At 41.3% G+C, this 20,710-nt stretch overlaps 1 protein-coding gene across 3 annotated transcripts in view; it reads right to left on the bottom strand.

Moving 5' to 3' along the window:
- LOC102210870 (rho GTPase-activating protein 7) overlaps positions 1-20,710 on the bottom strand; it is a 100,626-nt gene that overhangs the window by 14,442 nt on the left and 65,474 nt on the right. Inside the window, exons 1-9 of one of the 3 annotated variants that reach the window (XM_013908869.1) lie at positions 19,549-20,030; positions 6,814-6,885; positions 6,641-6,722; positions 5,575-5,638; positions 4,468-5,045; positions 4,178-4,382; positions 3,560-3,940; positions 1,805-2,109; positions 12-188 (exon numbers count right to left, since the gene is read on the bottom strand). In XM_013908869.1, coding sequence (XP_013764323.1) covers positions 12-188; positions 1,805-2,109; positions 3,560-3,940; positions 4,178-4,382; positions 4,468-5,045; positions 5,575-5,638; positions 6,641-6,722; positions 6,814-6,885; positions 19,549-19,561 — 1,877 coding nt within the window. In that variant the 5' untranslated portion in view covers positions 19,562-20,030. Of the gene's footprint in view, positions 1-11; positions 189-1,804; positions 2,110-3,559; positions 3,941-4,177; positions 4,383-4,467; positions 5,046-5,574; positions 5,639-6,640; positions 6,723-6,813; positions 6,886-19,548; positions 20,031-20,710 lie in introns of those variants that run through there. The other 2 variants (XM_013908867.1, XM_013908868.1) reach the window with 2 other exon arrangements.

Here is a 20,710-nt window from a genome sequence, read left to right as displayed (position 1 = left end):
ACACTTCTTACCAGTTCCAGCCCTGCTTGCTGGACGGGGAGTACTTGTCCATCAGAGCGGTGAGTTTGAGAAGTGACAGCTTCTGGAGCAGGAGGAACTGGGAGGCGGACTGGTTCTCCACGCCTGGACTGGAGGGCAGGGAGGGCAGGCTCTGCTCGCTGGACCAGAGGAGCTGTTGGCTCACCCTGCTGGAGACACCGGAATAACCGTATCATGGCGTGAAGCAGCACAGTTGAAGGACCTCCTCAGAATCAGCTGCCTTTTTTCTGAATGACTTATGAATATTTGATGAAGCCATGAAGAAGCCCTCACAGTACATAGGGTGGTTGAAAAACACAAGCTCGGTTAGAAACTTCAGCCAAATCAGTTTTATGCCTAATCCAAGGGAAAACTAGACATATTTTCTTTGATGTAGACAGACCTAAACAAGCATAATACCCTGGATGTTTGCTCTGTTTTCTGATCATTCTCAGGAGAAAAAAATAAAAAAGAGCTTTCTGGGTAAACTTACAAGGGTCATGCTCAAAACAGCTAGAACATAATAAAAGTCTTATTTTAACCTATATTTATATTACAGGCCCATCTTCTAGTTCTGATTCCTTCTGGGTCCAAACTATTTGCTACTACAGTCCTATTTACATTTTTTTCTTTTTAAAAAGCATCAGATTTGGGCCTTTAACTCTGGAAATATATAATACCAAGGCTTCATCAAAAATATTACAGCTATCAATACTCCAAGGGTCGGGTGGGAAGCTCAGACCGATTTTCTAGATTATTATCTATGTATAGAAAACAAAACAGCCGCAAAATCATAATCAACTGCATATATGTCCAAAAATAAATGACTGGAGGTTAATTCTATCAATCACTTGAATAAATGCACTTGATTGTAAGGCAAAGTCACAATCAAAATGTACAGCACCGAACTCCTGAGTATGGCACTAAGTCAACGGAGTGTATCCCCTAAGGAAGAAATCACGTGTTTGTGTTTTAGGTTTCCCGCCTCTCATTCAGAAATTTTGGTTTATTGACTTGAAACTTTCAGTTTGTTCTATGAAAGGTTTCACCTACTTTTAAGTAAGTGACACAAAATAACGCACAATCTTGAAATATCCCACAATTTTGAGATAACTCCAAATTTTCGCTTAGACCTGGCGAGAAATCTTTTTTTGAGCTTTGACGTCAGAAAGAAATTATCCAGAAAAAAATGAGGTCGTTACTTCAGCTCTTCAAAGTTCATTACCATTATGAAACCTTAAAGTTTGGCTGTGCTTAATGTGAACATCCACCCGTGGAACCAGATATATATGACAGAAAATAGGAAAAAGCTGAATAGGCTGACAGGTGTATCCAGTAATGGGATATTTTAGTGGTGTAAAAAACACACTAGTTTGCAGCAACAGTGCACACACCCACATTGTTACGGGTACAGGAGAAAGAAGCAGTGCCCGTGAGCAAATACACTAATAGTATGGCTTACTTTGCATTACCTGAAAGGCTTCATAACTTTTTATTGCGCTATATCTGAAAACAAATATGCAGCATGAGGTTGCTGCTTTTATCTTTAGTGCCTGACATTAAATTCACTCTTACTTTGGTCGATGCCTGAGGGAGTAAATCCCCATAACTGTCATTATTAACACTTGGCTTACACTCACTGTGTCCAGGGCTTCTCCAAGCATCCAGTAATGTCTGTACAGCCTGAATTTATCTTTTTTTAAATGACCCTGATCAGTTTTTACCAACACCTGTGAAACACTTTGAGTTATATAGCTTGTGAAATGTTGAATCACGTTACACTCACCTGCTCTTTCTCCGTCGTAATACGGCGTTCGACTCCAAGGTAACCTTCTCACAGTTCTCAGCCTCCTCCTCCTCTGAAAGCTGCACCTCCAGGTTGATATGGCTGGGCGAGGAGGGGCAGGGGGAGGCAGCAGAGGAGCCGTGAGCAGGTGAGTCCTGAGAGCAGGAAGAGGAGGAGGTTCTTTGACTGTCATCTTCAGACAGGTTTTCGGACCAGGAGGACACCAGTTGCTGGAGATCACTGATTTTCTCCAAAACGCTGTCCAGAGCTGAGAAAACGTCCTCACCTGCCAGCACTCGGCTCACCTGAGAGAGATAACGAGGTCAGAAGAATAACTTAGTTAACTGGTGTTCTGTTTAGTAGGTGAACAACAAGAAGGAGCCCAGATGGCAATTAATGTTTGGCCCACATATTCCTGTTTACTGTGGGGCCCCTCAGATGCATAAAAAATGTACAAAGGAACTGAAGCAAGAGGCAAAAGGTACAGTAATGGAAAGAACACCTGGCTGGAACCAAGCAGAGTGCTTTATTCTTTTAAATCAGTTTGGTTGGGGTGACTACAGCAAAAAGTACATTATTTACAGCTTCTCCACTCGTCACAAACAGGAAGTATAAAGAAGGGAAAGCGACATGGAGACCCTCATTTATAACAGGTCAGGCATCACTAACAGCAGATGTAGATTTAACTGGGCTGGAGTCGGGTTGCAAAGAGGTTTGCACATGTTTTAAGCATTTTACTGCAGCTTTAATAGCAGAGATTGCTGGATTACAGCTGATACGAGACTCAGTTAAATGCATCTTCTGCAGCATCATTGTTGGAGCTTTGAAGGCACACTGTGGGATCTGCAAAAATCACAAATAATGAAAATATCATGCAAACATTATTCTGCTGTATGACTTCTCTATCTCTCTCCTTTTTGTAAGTTAGCAGATTTTGTAATATTAAGGGTTTAATTTTGGGATTTTTCCCACACTCATGGAGTAGAAATAAAAAGCAATTTTCTAATTAATTCAGTAATATTTCTTATCTACTTTTACATGACTTCTAGATTTTGTCAGATTAGTTTACAACTTGATACCAAAGCTTAGCAGAATTAATATAATCCATTACATTAACAACAATATTATATACTTTGATTGGAGATTTTGTACTTTTTTGCAGAACTGCAGCAGAGCCAAAGGGGAACTGAGAGGGCACCTCCTCCTGTTTTTACCCGTTTTAAATTTCATTTGAAGGTTTAATTTTAAAGCTTTTTTTCTATGAAAACACAATATAGTAAAAAATAAATGATGTCCTTATTTTCTACATATTACTATTTGGCTTAATATGTCATTTTGAAACTTATGTCTCCACCTGTAAGGGCATACAGTCCCATTTAGGAGTCCAAAAACAGCAATACAGAAAACACTGAAAGGTGGATGCATTATGCTCATTTCCAACTCCACATTTATTTCTTGGACTCTTCTACACTGGCTTTGTATGAGTCAAGCTTCAAAATAATCCTTTGTGTCATTCTGGGTCGACAGTTCATCCTCTGTCTCAATAAGATGCAGTTTCTTCCTTCCCCTTCGCTTTATGTCAATTTTCTTCTGATTGGCTGAACAAACATAAATTGAACAACAAGGTGGTTTGGCATCATATTAAGGATATTATTATAACCTTATTCCCCATCAAAGAAGAACGTCAGTGTAACATTATATAGAGTACTTATTTATCGTATAAAATAAAAATACCGTAACCGTGATTTAACCCACCTCTGACTCACTCATCCGGTCTGCATCGCTGGCGCTTCCACCGCTGCCGCCTTCACTTTCAGACAGCTGGCGGTGGTCAGGCACATTGTCATAGACGCTCAACCGGTAATCGAGCACAGGCAGTGGGCTCGGAACGTCGCAGGATGAGATGCTCCCGGTCGCCAGAGAAGAAATCCCATGGCATCTTGGCTGACGCGTCCGATAACCGTGGAAGCTCCCAGTCCTCCAGTTCACGGAGGTGTCATAGCTGATGGGTAATAGGTTGGCGTGTTTGTGCGTGAGGGAGGCGGGAAAGGTCCCTGGTTTGTGTCCGTGGGGGATCGTGAAGACCACGTTCTGGTGGCTGTTGTTATTGTTGTTGTTGATTTGGTTCTTGTAGTCCTAGAAATAACGAGAACATTGGAGTCAGCGAATAAAGAAGAAACCTTTGCTGTTGGTAAGTAAGACAGATGGGAACGGTCTAATGTTTTAGGTTACATCACAATCCATTCAGAAACGGGAAACAAAAAGGATTTAATACATGAAACAGAGTCACTATACAGGTCTATATAGGTCAAGGTTAAAAGGTTAGGATTAGATGAAATAAAAGGTCTGGAGGAATCTTGTCCATGCTCTGACCTCTGGTCCTGTGTGGTTCGTCCCACCGCCATCCACGACGTTGTTGCTGGATCGTTTGCAGTTGCTCCTCACCCTAGTGACCGGGCTGGGCGTGCTGACGGTGCTGCTGCTCTCTGAGTGGCTGTTACTGCTGCTGCTGCTGCTACTGATGGTGTGAGGAGACGAGGGCGACGAAGAAGCATGACTGCTGGGCTGTTCCTGCAGACTGGATACAATCAGGGTGGTACAAGTTAAAGACACATAGGGTTAATGTTGCTGGAGTCAACGCCGGGTAGGATGGACAGCCTCACCTTGACGTGCAGTGGAGCCCCTCCATCCTCTCTTCGTCTTGGACGAGAAGAGGCCTGCTTATAACACGCCGGGCCCGACCCCTGCTGCTGCTTTCACCTGATACCCCCTTGAGCCTCAGTTTCTCCATCTTCCTCAGCAATGTGGTGCACTTCCTCCTGGGTGGTTTCTCGGGGTAGCAGCTCTCGGCTTCGAGACTCATACTGGAGGATCCTCCACCGGGGGAGGGGGGTCCACTGAGAGAAGTATCCAGGGACGGGGTCTTGTTCGAGGACGAGCAGCGGGACGAGCTCCTGCTGTTCTCCAGGTCATCTGGGGTGCTTGCGGTGGTGACGGTGGAGCCATCAGTCGGCTCTCGCAGTCTCTTTTGGTGTTCTTCGTGGCCTTCGCTCTCAGTGCTGCTGCAGCTGTGGATGGAGCAGATATCATGGTGGTCATCGCATGTCGACACATCAGGCGAGTTGGGGGACAGTCGGAGGATATCCACGGCGGAGTCCAGGCGTCGCCATTGTCGGGTCCGCTTGTCGTAGGTCCAGTTTGGGCTGATGGCACAGAAGTCTTCCTCACCACTGTCATCTCCCTAGAAGAAGATGATGATGATGGCCCATTCAGACAAACCCATAAAATGTTTGAAAACCACACAAACACACAACTATGGCCTGTTTTTAACAGCAAACCTGTACTGCACAGTTATGGCGTGGGGTTTAAAGGTGTATTTGCATAAGTTGCATCGTGGTAAGTGCAGAAGTTTTGTCCCTGATGCAACAGAAGGGGCCAAAAGTCAAAATATTTTTACTGTCTGTAGTGTTGATAGCGCTTTCCTGCCTTAAAAAAGCTATTTTATGTTTGTTTGCATGAATTTAACGTGACATCAGAGACCTCACGGTAATACAAGACAATAAAGACTCAGGCATGAAAAAACAAATCAAACACTTCCTCTTAGAGAACGAAGCATCGAGCAGGAGGAGCGATCAGCTGATATCAGTGAATTCCAAGTGTGGCTTAAAGAGCAGATTTCATGGCGTGAAGCCCCCCTGCGTGGCGCCAGCCGCTCTGATATGAGCGCCTCGTTACGTTCAAGTTACTCGCTGCTCACTCTCAGGACTCACCCTGCGTTTTGATCTCCGCAGCTCCAGCCTCATTTCCACGCATTTGTTTAAAGTGATTAACCTCCTGGAAGAGGAAGAAGAGTGAATGGAGGTTAAATGGCACACTGTAGCTCGTACTTGTTTATCAATACCTTCAGTACAGTTTCTACGAAACTAAAGACCTGTGGTTCAAACCTGAAAATCTGATTTAAAATATGACTCTGGGATCACGAGGCAGCAAGTTTAATGTCCAAACCAGGAGCATGAACGTGAAGAAAGAACTCTGTCTTTGCCAGCACAGTTTAGCCCTTTAGCAAGGCACCAAACATCCAGCTTCTCCTGAATAACATCTAATCAGGCACAGATCACACTGTTGTTGGAGTGTTTGTGCTCAGTGTAAAAAACCCTCGATCACTCTTGTAAACCTTAGGCTGTTGTTTTTATTTTCACTCCATATTTAGTCAGTTGCAGCTCAAAGACTGCGAGGCCAAAATTTAAAAAAAAACCTTGGGCTCTTTGGAGAAGAGAGAGTCAGGCGAGTTTTGAAAAACAATTAGTCTTCATCTTCCAAACTGAATCTGAAAATTAAGAAAATTAAAATCCAGCAACAATAATAATGATGATATAAATTACAAAAATGCTACGCCCATTAAAGTTGTAGTAGTACTGGACCTGCCTGTAAATGAGTGCAGGATACTGAAACATTAAACTGCATGTATTATAGTCATTTTCAGCTCCATTACTTAACTATTCTTTCTCTCTGACATCATACATACATCGTACTTTATTGGTCCCCACGGGGAGCAATAAAGTACACTTTCTTTCATATAGTCCCAGAGTAAAAAAAACAACAACTATCTGATCCAGAGTGCTTAGAGGAGTGAACAGGGATTTTTTTTGTACCAAAATTTGTATTTGTACCAAGAAATTGAAATGCATCGATCTTGAAAATCCTCTGGGAACTTTTTTGGTCTGTTAGAATCTGATCGAAAAATACTTAAGAAGTTTGCTGCTGACTTTAAAGTTTTATTAACTTGCTGAAAGTTGTCCATAATATTGCATTACGCTCCCGCTTGGCATTCGTTACCTGCAGAGCGACTCGAGTGCATCCTTATCCAGGAAGTGGTGATCGCGCTTCACCCACTCGATGTCAATGGGGAATCTGCAGTCTGAAACACAGACAAGACGAATGGCACAATAAGACGGCGTCTGGGGTTACGCTCTGGTATCTTGGAGTTGACTGAACAGTCTCATATTTACCTTTGAATAACTGCGCATACTGAGGGAAGCCGGCCGCTCGCAGCCAATCACAGGCCTCCTTGGCTTCAATCTCTGCAAACACAGAGAAAAGAAAACAACATTTGATTCAATTATAATCATTTCATGCTCCGCCCGCTTTAAGAGGGCAAATATTTGCACTTAATCAGCTGTCTGTTTATGAAGTTTAATTACATCTGCATTTGGAAGCAAAAAAAAGAACATGAAGGGAGAAGAACTGGAAGCACGTTCAGGCTATTAATTAACTGTGACTCCTGGAAGAGGCCGTTTTAATCACTGCTAATTGGCTAAGAGTGGGGATGGGGGTTCTTGAGAGAGCGGGGAAAAGAGGTTCCTCCTCTTCAACTTCTTGCCATCTGTCACCTTCTCCCTCTGAGACTCGCTGCTATGGCTGGGCTCATCAACACACCAGCTCTCACACACTTCTCATTTTCTATTCAAACCATGACAAAGCTTGAACTTTACAGATATTTCAGCGTAATACATCTGGAGTGTGTGCATCTTTGATTTAAGCTTTCCATATCCCACATATAAATACGTCTGGTTTTAATTGGCAGTCGTGACACAGGGTGATTCTGGTTGCCTAAAACCAGCCACAAGTCGTATATGGACCAGCTGTCAGGTGTTTGGGCCACATCTGGCTCAAATAACACTTGTCAAGGCTGGCTGATAATGTTTAGGCTACATCCAGTCCACATTAAACTTCCTGCAACCCATGCTAGAACCACCTCATTACTTTCTGCTCATTTGGTTAACACAACATTGTTTAAGTGAGCCATCAGTGCCAAAAGTAGCCCAGATTAGGCACAGGTTGTACTAACTCTAATAAATGAGCTGCCAGTGACATTAAGTGTGTTGATTTAATATTATCAGATACCAAAATATAATGGGTTCTAAATGATAAATATTACTTAGCAGCACAATGTGCTATTGTAAATATTTAATATGGTAAAACACAGTTTAGCTAGTTAAAAATAAGCGAGTTTTGCAAACGACATGACAGATTCATTTAGTGTGGGCTAGCAGCATACGACTAGTAGCATTAGCTACTAGTAGCTAATATCACAACCAAGAATTAACATGTCTTTGCCTTAAAAGGTAATTTTCAGCAGTCTCACAGAAAACCTTGACATCAGAGAAGGTCATTAGCAACACAATGTGTCCTCCAAAATAGTTAGCTTTAAAACAAGGACAGTTAAGCTAGTTCAGTGAATGTCTGTAGGTTTGCAAATAAACACAACAAATCCCCTTTAGTGTAAAACTAATGAGCTAGTCAAGAGTCTCAAAACGCATTACTTTTGTAAAAGGATAAAAACATTTTTGCACTCTTTTTACTAACACGTAGTAGGAATCGAATAAATTTAGCTATCATGTTAGCTAGTACTAGCAATAGCTAGCAGCATTAAAACAAACACAATATAACATTATGATATTTAATAATTTACACATTTTAAGTAGTTTCCTAATTATATAGGTGTAAGTGCCACATTTCTGATTAAGTCATTAGCAGTGTTGCCTAGCTAACTTTTTTCTTCTTGAATTGCTTTATAAATATTTATACACAATGCAAAAGTGCAAATGTAAAACCTTTCAGCTTTAGTTTTGTTTTATTCCCACCAAAACTCTGTTTACTTTGGGGCATGCTATAAATTGTCAATACAGCTGCTAGCAGTGCTAACCCTCATCTGTAAGTCAACTTATAAAATGGGGAATAAGCACTCATAAATATAAACTGCCCCAAAATATAGATTTGTCATAACTCTGCAACACGGAAAATATTGCCAAGCAGCATAAATCTTCTACATTTGCTATAAGATTCCACGCATGTTTATTTTAAATTCATACCTCTAAAAAATATTTGTGGCTATTGCAGCTCTATAGAGTAACACTGAGGATGGTGGGGTTAAATTAAAGTCTGTTTAAGTGACCATTTTATCAAAACGCCTTAAAAAGAACACACACACAGTAAAGTACACTTGACACAGTAATGCTCTTCCCTGTTCACACACTTAGATGAGAAACAGGAATAGAAACAGGCGTGCATACTTCAACACATTTCCTCCCCACTTCAAAACAACACGAAAGATGCACACACCAGAATATCAATTAATTTCAGCTGCCGTCCGGTATTTGTGTGGAAAACTGTGATTGGAAGCATGGAATACGTTTAGTTGATCCAGGATGTTTACAACAAGCAGCGACAGAAACCATTTTGTCAGTCTGCCTGTGCGGCTCAGGAGGAGGATTTGGATTTCTCAAAATATTTGTCTACCACAACTCCCCCTGAAACGTTAAACCTGCTCTCTCTCCACGCAGTAGAGGCCCGTCGCAGTTAGCAGTCAGAATACTGCCAAGGGCATTTCTTGTTTTCATATTCAGACAGCATGAAATATGGCCGACATTAGTCTTCACTAAAGAACAAACAGGAGCCGTTTGGCCATGACGGATTCGTTCTTCTAACACTTCTTATCTGCTGGTTGGTTTTTTTTTTACTGCCTACTCATTCACTTCAGCTGACATGAAGAAAAGGCATCTAATTCTCATTTTACTATATGTGACTTTTCAAAACTTTGACTAAAATTTGCTTGACAGCAGGATGGAAACTTGGCTTATGTGGTCTCCCTCCCCCCCCGGTCAGAGGAACAGCAGATGGTCCCGATATGAAAACACAGGCGGATATTAAACCTTCAGAATGACAGAAGGGGGAGACAGAATGAAAGGAACAGGCTGAATGGTAAAATGTAGTCAAATTAGCATGTTTATGTTGACCCTGACGTAACGGGATAGTAAGATGCTGAGCCCGTTTTCTGGCGTCTTGATGGAGATGTGACATTCAAGACAGGAAAGGGATCAAGTGCTTGTCAAGCGGCTGTCTGACATCTACAGCAGGAGCTGTAAATCCAGGGATATGTGGAGCTACCAGAGCTCCGAACTGCTTTTTCTCTCACTCCAACCATTACAGCACAGAAGAAAAAAAAATCACAGCCTGTCACTTTGCAACCTCTGGGCTCACAAGATTAAAGAAGTTGTCATTTAAACCAGTTTCCCACTTTAAAGAGGTTCTTATTTCCTACTTAAAGGCTACAGGGGCTCACAGCTCCTGCAGGAAATGTTTGAGGTTACAGCCTTAGTGGGGAAAAAAAAACGTACAATTGTTATTATTGTAATTATCTAACAGTTTAACTGAAATCACAGAGGGACAGACGCTGCACTAAAGGTGGGATTTCTGTCAGTAAGCAGCACTGTAAACAGCTGTGGAAGTGCAGGTTAACAGGAATTTGGAGGCAGAACCGAGAACTTTCAGGAACTGTTGCTTGTTGGGCCTGTAAATCACTGGTAACTGTTAGGGGTAGTGGAAATAACAAAGGTCAGTCGACTTTGAATTAAAGGCTGATTTCCTATGATTTATTGTGTGCTGCAGTGTAGTTAGATGTTTGAACTGTGCTTTGAAACTTAGAGACTCTAAAAGGCAGCAGCCCATAAAAGGCTATTTTGCTACTGATGTCTTAGAGGTGATAAAATAAGGAAAAGCTTGTTCAGTTCTGGCAAAGAGACAATTAGCAGTTTTTCTACGTGGAGAGAGAAAGCTCTAATGTACTGATTCAGTTTTCTGTCTTCCATACCATTTCCACCACACTTGGTCTGTATATCTATATGTGCTGTGAAAATGCACGAATATCATTATGACAGAATAGAGGTCATCCATATGACTGGATGGGAAATGGATATGTCATGCACACATTGCTCAAGAGTTATCCGCCATATTGGATGATGGTGATACAACCATTGGTTGCTTGGGTAAAATGTGTATTCCCCGGCTGGTTGTCATTGGTTGCTGGAAATTGGTGACATTTGCTGAGTAAAATCAGAATCAAAGACGTTTGCTGCACTAAAAACCTCTTAGCAATCATGCTTTGGTTGCTAGCAGGTTGCCACAGTTGGCTGTAGAGTTTATCTCTGTCTGCAAATACTCGCTAAAGTCAAAGTTTCACCTTTGTGCTGCAGCTAACATGTTTTAAAGGGCAAACATTTTACATTCAGGGAAAAGTGTCTTTATTCTTTGCAATTTTCAGGTTTCACTACAGCTCAGAGAATAGCTGCAAGAATATGCTAGCAACCAAAACAATGCCAACTAGCTGGGAAATACACATTCCTCCATCCTGAGCTGTGGTTGCCAGATGGTTGCAGATGTTCACTTGACCCTACACTGAGAACAGTGATTTTCACATGTTACATGGTGAGTGGTCACATGTCTGCAACACCTCAAAGGGACCAGAAATGTTTTTGGAACCACAGATATCGCCATCTGGTGGCCTTCAGACAGAATGCTTATGGTGATCATAAACTGCTGATTTAAACAGGAAGTCCTTCCCGTCTCATACCACAGCATGCATGTTTATTTGTTAGATTTTTCTTATTAAGCTAATCATTAAGCATTTTATCTCAGTTTTGATTGGAGCTGCTTCTTTGGCACTAAATAAAGTACGTCTCATCTCTAGCTAAATTAGAATAACATGCAGTGTTATTCTAATTCATGTATCAGTGATATTATCGAGCGCACTTTTAACATTCATGATTTCCGTCAGTGATTCAAAGAACACATCCCAGCGCCTTCTAGCACCAGAGGAGCTGTGGGTGGAAGAATAGACTCGACTCATTTCTGACCTGATTTTCACATGAATTATGAGTCCAGTGAAGAACGACACATTCCACACCTGTCAAGAAGCAACAATCTATTTTAAACTGGTCTCGCAGGTTTGATGAAAGACCCCGGTCCCCACTCTACTCGGCTCTGTATTTACGTAAGCGATGGTATCTGCTGCAGTCCTGTTTGAGTAGCAGGCAGAGGCCTCTTCCCTTTCCAAATGAGTTTGTCTCAAGGAAGTTGTGATTTGGCTCCTCTGGGCCCTGATAAGATTGGAGTGTCTGATTAGGATGACTCCGCCTGGCTTGCGGCAGGAAACTGGACAGTGTATGGGTGGCGGCAGAGAGGAACTATGCACGGTGAGGTTACGTGCTCGGTGGACCGTTTGTGTTTGGGTGTTTACGCTTGTCTCGACACTAAAGCTTTGACCTGGAACAAACAGAATCACTGCTCACCAGAAAAAAGGCTGATCTGGGGTTTAGAGATTTTACTATCAGGTCACCTCACTGCGTCAGACTCCAACTGAAAAGGTGCATAATGAAGATTTAGACTTAAGGTCTAGTAGCGGACATCAAATTTCAGATTTATATATGATAATAAAGTTAACAACACTCGTTGAACTGCTTTGAAAAGTTTATGAAAGTACATGGCTGTAGGTTTTGTGTGGATGCACTGTTGTTATCACATTTTGAGCAGCAGATGCTTAATTTCATCCATAAGTTTTCTTTCGTTTTTCATTTATGTAAAGGAAAAGACAAAAATCGGGCAGCAGATGGAAATTTAGGGTACGTTCGGAACAATGACCGTCCTCAACTTTTCTGTTGTTATCCAGACTGAACCACCACACATCGGCAGGATTTACTCCTGTGAGTCAGTTTATCGAGTTCACATTTCGCCCACATCAGGCGGGTTTTGTGCATTTTGTTCGGGGCAGTAACATGTTTGTGTAAACAGAAACAAGAAATTAAATTAAGTTTCTGTAAGATTTCTGCTCACGTTCAGAACTTTCTGCATGTTAAAAGTTACACGTGTGTGTTTTGCCGTGGCTTTCTGGAAACAAGTGGGAAAAGTAACATCACCGTAGGAAAAGGTAATTGGGTAACATTTGTTCTTAAAAACGGGCTATTCCTTTAACAAAAAAGACAAATATGACTTTAATTTGAAGGACTACCTGACTGTTATTTATATTTTGAGAGGAAAAACTACTCAGTTTATTATAATCTGTAACAAATCTGGATATAATGTGTTATATAAACTATGACAGCCAACTAACTGCATATAAAACAAGTAGCATTTACTCCAACTCTGCTTCTAACTTGCCGTGTTTGCTATGCAGTCGTTTGTGTTTTTGATCAAATCTGCAAAAGCCAGATATTCTCAGCTTTCTCTCACACTCAGATCAGGAGCAGCTCCCGTCCTTCAGACGTCCAATATCCAACCGATATTTGAGGGCAGTGCTTTTTACACCTCACTGAATGTCTGCGTGACTGGTCCATGTTCTGTTTGCCGTTCAGGGAGTGCTCGGGAGCGTCTCCAGGGCTACAGAGGCGTGGTTGGAGATCAGAGGTATGTCAGCTGCCTGTCAAAACGGCACGCCATGCTTCCGTACTCCTCCTCGCTCCTTCTCTGCGGTATTCTCCTGTCAGTTCGGTCAGCTTTGCAAAAGGAGTCAGCTTTGCAAAGTTTAAGACGCCCGCGGTCATGACGGGCCACGGGGGCAAATACCAAAACTCACCAAATCAGAAATGCAGCTTTAGACCAACAACAGTAAAAATATACACAAGTGATTTTTTGTACTGACAGGACTGAGAGTCCAGTAACGGCATTTTATCTACACTGCATGTTGGCTGCTCTGTGGACTCTGTAAGAAAACTAAACTTATGACACTTTAGTACAGAACATGCCAAGTACTCACAAATAAACTCCCAGATTTTACAAAAAGTGAATTTAATTGAAGCTGAAGAGATTTGTTCCTGCAAACAGTAATAATGAGCCAATTTGTGGGTTCTGAAAGGACGTTCTCCTCTTTGACCCACAGTATGAACAAAAATCAATTTTACAAGCTTACAAATATGTGAAAACATTTGTGTAAAGACTTCATTACATTGAAGTCCTTAGAAATAGCTGTTTAAAAGTGTTCAGGAAGCAGTGACCCTGAGTTCATGGCATCTTCCAATAAATACAAGCTCCCATTCATTAACCCTCCTCAGTGGTACACTTACAGAAACTTCTAGGTGTCCTGGATAAAACTGATGCTGGTGTACAAACGTAAACATCAAACTATTCGTTGTCTGTTTGTGGTCTTTATTTTGCTGCATGATATAATTACTTTCACATTTCAGTAATTTCAAGTATTTAGTGAGTTTTACAGCTATCAAATCTTTCTCCTTCCTGGAAAACACTTACTAGGTGCACATTTCATCTGCTCTTTAATGCACATATCTAATCAATAGATCCAGGTCACATTCATACGGGTCTAAAACAGTAAGTAATGCCAGCACAGAGCTGATTGAGCAGCTTGTTATGATGTTAAATTCAGGGTAACATCTTTTTAATTCTAAATTACTTGATATTATCCTGAATTATATCAAGTATCTTAATATGTTATGTTGTTAAACTCTGATTCATTGATATTCTGAAATGTCTTTTATAGCAAATAATTGGTAATAATAGTAATTCAACATCTGTGTGTGAGAACTCTGGACAGTTTAAACATCTGCAGGCTAAAACTGGTAGTTAGCAGTTTTGTGGTAAACTTATATTTATGTTGTAGGATACTGGATCTGTTAGAGCTCATCCTCAGTCATTGCTGTATTAGTTCGTACCTGATAGGTAGTGATGGCTGCATCTGTTATTTCGATCAAGCAACCTACTGAGTTTAAAGACTCAGTAGAAAATATTCAAATAAGACTGCTGGGCGAAGTGGAACAATGAGTGTCCGATGTTGAAGATGTAAATGCTCGGGTGGAGAAATGTGCGGAGAAGTGTGACAAGAAATTGGTAACATTCTGGGCATGGGTGGAGGATTTGGAGAACTGGAGCCAGAGGACTAATGTGAGAATGGCGGGGCTGAAAGAAGGCAAAGAAGAAAGAAGGTACATGGCTCAGGAGGTGGAGTGAATAATTTCTCAGGAACTCGGCATTATGGGTAGTGAGTTCAAAGTGGGACACACTCAATTGCTCACTGGCCCCTAAACCAGAACATAGGTGAAGAGCAAGTAGGCTTCGTTAAGTTCAGGCCTGCGGTAGACAACATGAGGCTGCTTACTCATCTAATACTCATGAATCACTCTTAAGTCAATCCCTGTAGCAGCATACGACTTCATTTTGTTAAAGATTTCATTTGGGACAAGAAGAAAACTAGAATTAGCATGAAGAAAACGGGGGTGTGGCCCTCCCCCAATTTAAGGTTATATAGTCTTGCATTTGAAGAATCATTACATTAGCTTAATGGATTATAAGCTATATTGCCTAACCAAAAGAAATTACTCAAAGTTTCTTTTTTGGTCAAAATAGGTTTCTGGTTGTTAAGTGATGACGTACGAACCCTGCTTCTAGGTACAAACTGCACTGTGTTCATTAAGGCGGTTGTCTTTTTAACGTGTTTTATGCTATGTATCTTGTTCTATTTAATTTTAACAAGCCCTTAAAAAATAGTCAGTGATCGTTGTGGCCTCTCTGGGTTTTTATTATCAGTCGTCTCATGGTTTGCCAGACACCAAATATTTGAACGGTTCAGAAAAGAAACGCTCTGAGGCTAACTAAGATTTGTGCACATGAAGCTGAGGATCAGGAGTTTTTCACAGCGAGTCATCCAGACAATGCAGCAGTGTACTAATGACTAACCTCATGCTGGGGATGGATCATCTGCTCAGCAGGGACTCTTACATTAACTTTTATTGAGGGGAAAAAGTTAGTGTTCATCCACCAGCTTCACTGTGCTAATGTGTTTATATTATGCTAACCATAGCTTTGTAGCTAGCCAGCACGTAGCACCCCATTCAGTGTTGGTCAAGTTACTTGAAAAAGGTAATCAGTAACTAATTACTTCTGCCAAAGGTAATCCTGTTACTTTACTGATTACTTATTTTCAAAAGTAATTAGCTACTTAGTTACTTTAAAAAAACATGATTTACAACCTGAATAGGTAATAAAGCGATAGATCTTTCAGCCCAGTTCTACTTTTTCTGCATACTCCATCATATAAAATGTAATCAAATGAAAAGGTCTCTTTTTAAAACTTGTTTTATTAGTTTTAATCTTTTAACTTTATGCGTCAAGCAAAAATTAAATTATATGCACCATTCTCTGACTGGAAGAAATTTGTTTAACATTTAAAGTCTAAGGAGCTTGGAAAGAAAAGCGTCTGGACTTCTTTAAGTTGCTTGAAGACGTTTTGGGTGAGCTCACCCGAAACCCTGGCTGATTGAGACCCACATCTGTTTTCACACCTTGGCTCATGTGATTAGGTAGAGGATCATCAGGGGGTCCTTTGTCCCTCTTTGGGGGGAAACTCCCACTGGGTTTAAATCTGGAACTCTCCGCCATTTGACCTTAGAACTGAAGAAGCTTCTCGGATGAGAGGTGAAACGTCTTCAAGCAACTTAAAGAAGTCCAGCAGTTTCTCTGTGAATGTCACATTCCCGTGGCAGCGTACTGTCGGTGCTCACTCAGAGTTTAGGGATTTTTTGCTGTAAAAAGAAGTTTTCTTCCCACGCAGTGAACAGTGGACGCTAATGTTTTTGCCACTTTTTACGGAATCAAATTGAAAGTAAGGTCAGTACTTCCACGCTTTAAACGCTGCACGCTCATACTCTCTCCTGCACTCGATATATGATCCACTGTTGATCTGCACACAGCTGTTGTCAAGAACGTCGCACTCGCTTACGTCACTGTCGTGAGACACTCTTGCAAACGAAATCACAGTTTAGTAACGCAGTAACGCAGTGTGCTTACGGGAAGGTAACAGTAATCTAATTACTTTTTGCAATAGTAATCCCTTACTTTACTCGTTACTTGAAAAAAGTAATCGGATTACACGTTACTGCCCATCTCTGACACCATTATATACCAGCTAGCCCAACTTCAGTAACCCTACAAACGTTGCTGCTGTTTAGTTGTCTGTCTTTCTGTCTTAATTTATGCAGAGCTGTACGTTTTAGTAATCTCAGTCACAACGTGGTATATCATCTTAAGATGGAAACTAGCAAGCTAACTGCCTGCTAACTTCTAACTCTGTTAAACTTCACAAATCCTTTTAAATGCTTTTTTTATGGCTGCCTAGATATTAAACTTGATTGTTATACCTGGTAGAGCAGCTACACTGACCATTCTAAGACTGACGAGGCAGATCTAGAGATGCATTATGTTAGCTAAAGGTAACACCTAAACATGAGAAACCTGGTTTACACTTTTTTTAAATCAAAAGATTCAATGAGATATGTTTGACTTAATTAGTGGAATGGCAACCATAAGTTTGGCACAAGAATATGAACTGTTTACTATGAAATGTTAAGAGTTCATTTCCCAACAGGTTCCCAACTGCATTTGCTTTGGCCTGCAACATGTCTCACCTCAGTATTGACTCTAAAACCTCAGTGAGTCCTGATACTTAATGAGCCACTTGTGCATTTAGGTAGGAACACCTATAGCTCATTAACTGTTAGGTGAAAAACAACACGTGTGAGGTCCTCGGTGAATCTTACTGCAGTTTTTAAAATAAATTATGGTTAAGTTGTCTTTGATGAAAAAAAAGGTCAACTGATATATTATTATTATTTATGATATGAAACCTGCTGTACTTTGTTTTTATGAGGCTGTCTGGCATTTACAGATGAGTATCTGGAGAAGGAAATGGACCAGAATTAACTGCAGTTAGAAAAAGAGGAGAATCTCTCTCTTAACCTTTCCTGGGAAAAACTTTTATTTTTTTCTATGTAAAGGAGGAAATGTGTGTTTGTTGAGGTTTTTGAAGACATTCAGGGAGGAATCGCTCTCAAAACAACTGCATTAGGTGGTGTAAGCTGCAGGTGTGTCAGATATTAGACTGCACTTTGTGACCTGTTGTGGCCTTTGGGTTTGTACTTTTTTATCTTTCATTTACTGGTTAGGTTTAGACACTGAAAACTAATTGCTGAGATATTTGCCCATATGGAAAAGATGTTTATAAATCTTATAAAGTTTGTATCTGTCTTGTGTGAAACTTGCATGAAAAGCATACAAGAGTGAAAACAGATATAAGATCCCTTGAAAAATTATATAAATGAAACTTGTATGTTTTGGATACTTACTAAAACAATATATGAAAGTAATGAGAAAGTGGCCACTTTCATGAGTAAATCATATAAGCCTTATGATTCACTATATGAAGTAGGCCACATCTTATGCAAGTCTTTTATAAGTTTTTGCTATTTCTTTTCCAAATGGGTGTGGTTAGGTTTAGGCACTAAAATTACTTGAATAGGTAGTTTTGGTCAGGTTTAGGTAGTTTGTTAGAGACTCCTGGTTGGGTTTTGGTACAAAAACTGTTTGGCTATATGTAGAAAAGACTGTGGTTTGCATTAAATATACCTGTTCATCACACTAACCCTACTTACCTACTAAATGACAAGTTGGGAATAACAGACCTTGTGTGTAAATGAACCATGTGAGCACTAACCTTGGGCAAGAGAACAGGCAGGAATAACTGTCTAGTCTCATGATTTAAGCCACTGCCTCCTGTCTCCTTTCGTAGACTTTATTGCTCTGTCAAACAAGACCGTTTACTCTCAGCAAATAATACTACCACGGCTGGTTTGTACGCCAAGAGATCCACACCCAAGGGCACCTTGTACATACCCCTGTGATGCCAGGAAACTCAAACAAAACAATGCTGGAAGTTCATCAACACCACTTACAGACAAACATTTCTGTGTGTGTGAACAAGGACAGTGCTGACAAATGAGTGAGAGATAAATTAATTATAAATTAAACTAAATAATTAAAGTGATTTAAAAAAACTAAAATAAAATAAATAAATAAAATCACTGGTTATGCCGAGTCAAAAGTCCAGAAGCCACAAACGCTTTATTCACGATAATCAACAAAAAGATGAATTAAAATGTCGGAACTAGAGAGCTAAAGCAACTCACTGAACAATGAAGCGCATATACGAAGCTGCACTCTTATTCGCCAGGAGGCGCCACAGCGGCAGCGAAGCATCGTCGGGCAGATTCTTTTACTCCGGATGCCTTCCTGACACAACCCCAAAGGGAGTCTCCTCCTGGGATCAAACTGAGGACGCTTCGGCTGTTTGGCGCGTGTGGAGCCACAGTGAACCGCATATATACAGAACCTCTGTTCAAATCACTTTACAAGTTGAACTTGGACAAAAGGCACCAGGAATCGAACCAATAACCTCCAAACAGCATCCCGATTGCTCCCGCTACGCCACACTTCAAACAGGTTCTTCCTCACATTAACACAAAATTACTGACATTAAAAACATTGTGAGAAAGAAACCAAGGGTCCAAAAGGAAAACACAGGTATGAAGTGCCATGTTTCAGAATAAAAGCCTCAGCTTTGAAATTCTTTACACTGAGTCTACATACAGGAGTGCCTTCGCCGCACTTTAATGTGTTTTCAGAGTAAAATGTCTGAATACGTGTACGGTGGTTTTCTTCAGCAGGTGGAAAGTTCTCTCCAGCGGATCACATTTCAAAAGTAACCCACGCACATTCAGAGTGAATCCCACGCTCTTCCTGCCAGTAAAACGAGCTTTTATATCACCAGAGTTCAAAAGCTCACTTGTGATGTTTTCAGGCCCACGGCCTTCAAACAACAAAGAAGTTTTAGTCAGCGCTGGAGTTCTTTAAATTCTTCTTCTGCCTCAAGAATCAACATATTTACGTCTCATCTGAAGTCACTCAACAAACAAACCTTTGAAAAAGTTTTTATGTCTCGCTAAACTCATCTCCAAATCACCTCCTTTGAGTAACGCCATCAGAGAGAAACAGCATTAGGAGGCCGATCTCATTACCTCCCATCCTGTCGTGTAACACAACATTTAGGCTTGAGCTGAACTCATACTCACTTGTGATCAACATGCTGTTTGAGGTGTGAGGACTGTGAGCAGAGGAAACTTCAGCAGGCCTCCATGTCACCCCTGACAGCTGAACCGGACAAACACATGAGCTTCATAAAGAATTAAATCCAGAGCCATATATCCAGCGTGGGAACGGAGCTGTGAAGTCCAGTTATGCTGGTCGTGTCGGGCACCGTGTTAATGAAGTCATTGTTGAAGTTTTCCCCTTTTCCTCTACCACTCCCCTTCCCTTCCCATGCCTTGGACCAGACCATCTGAACACCACAGACAGGGGGGGGGGTATCCTAAAAATAACCAGAGGGAAGACTTGAGCAGACACGAGAGCGCCTGCTGGAGGAGCCGCTTTGAGTTTGAAGGGTGAGTTTGGGAGATAAAATCTGTACAGATGTTGAAGGTCCCCCCAAGAAGGAAATATTGGATTGTAGAGCGACCTGGCTGCACCCAGGCAGGCCGGTGATTATTATTCCCCCCGTGTTAAATACTATAAAACAGAAAATCCAGTTTGCCTGAAAAGAGGCCTAATCAATAATCTCCTCCGCTCGAGGCTGCTATCACAACCCTCAGACGGTGAAATTACAGACAGAGAAATGAGTGAAGAAATGAACTTTCCTTCTCTCTGAGATCCAGTGCTTTCCACCAGCTCCAGTCTCCGACCTTAACCGATTACTGGTGCTGCAAAAGAACAGCTTTGGATGAAATGGAAGACAGATATGCGACTGAGCCAGTGACTCAACGCGGGAAGGATAAAGTCCTTGCCGTGCCCTAATAGTCTGTAGTTCTTCAAGGTTTCATCTCGGCTCGGTCCAAGGTATACCATTAGCGTTAATGGGCTTCCATTTAACGCATAGGTGTTTGATTATGGGCTTTTAAATGTGAATAACTCCCTCAGAGAAGAGGAGAGGAGAGCGGTTTGCGGCACTCGCATCATTAATTCACAAGTGGAGGAGGAGGAAGTGGGAGTATGTAAACAACTGATGGACTTTTCCCAGTGTGTGGAGGTGCAGAGGGAAGAGGAGGAGTGGAAACAAGGCCCGATAAGATGCTTTAAAACCGACCCAGAGATTTTAGAGATGAGGTCATATTTCGGTCCATGTCACCACTTAAACTGGCCTAATTCACACTGATTAATTAGGATGTGTGTGTGTGTGTG

This window comes from Pundamilia nyererei, unplaced genomic scaffold (assembly GCF_000239375.1).
Source record: "Pundamilia nyererei isolate P.nyererei 1_Seehausen unplaced genomic scaffold, PunNye1.0 scaffold00015, whole genome shotgun sequence".
Taxonomy (NCBI): Eukaryota; Metazoa; Chordata; class Actinopteri; order Cichliformes; family Cichlidae; genus Pundamilia; species Pundamilia nyererei.
Note: the sequence above shows the minus strand (reverse complement) of the source record. Positions and strands in the feature narration are given on the sequence as shown.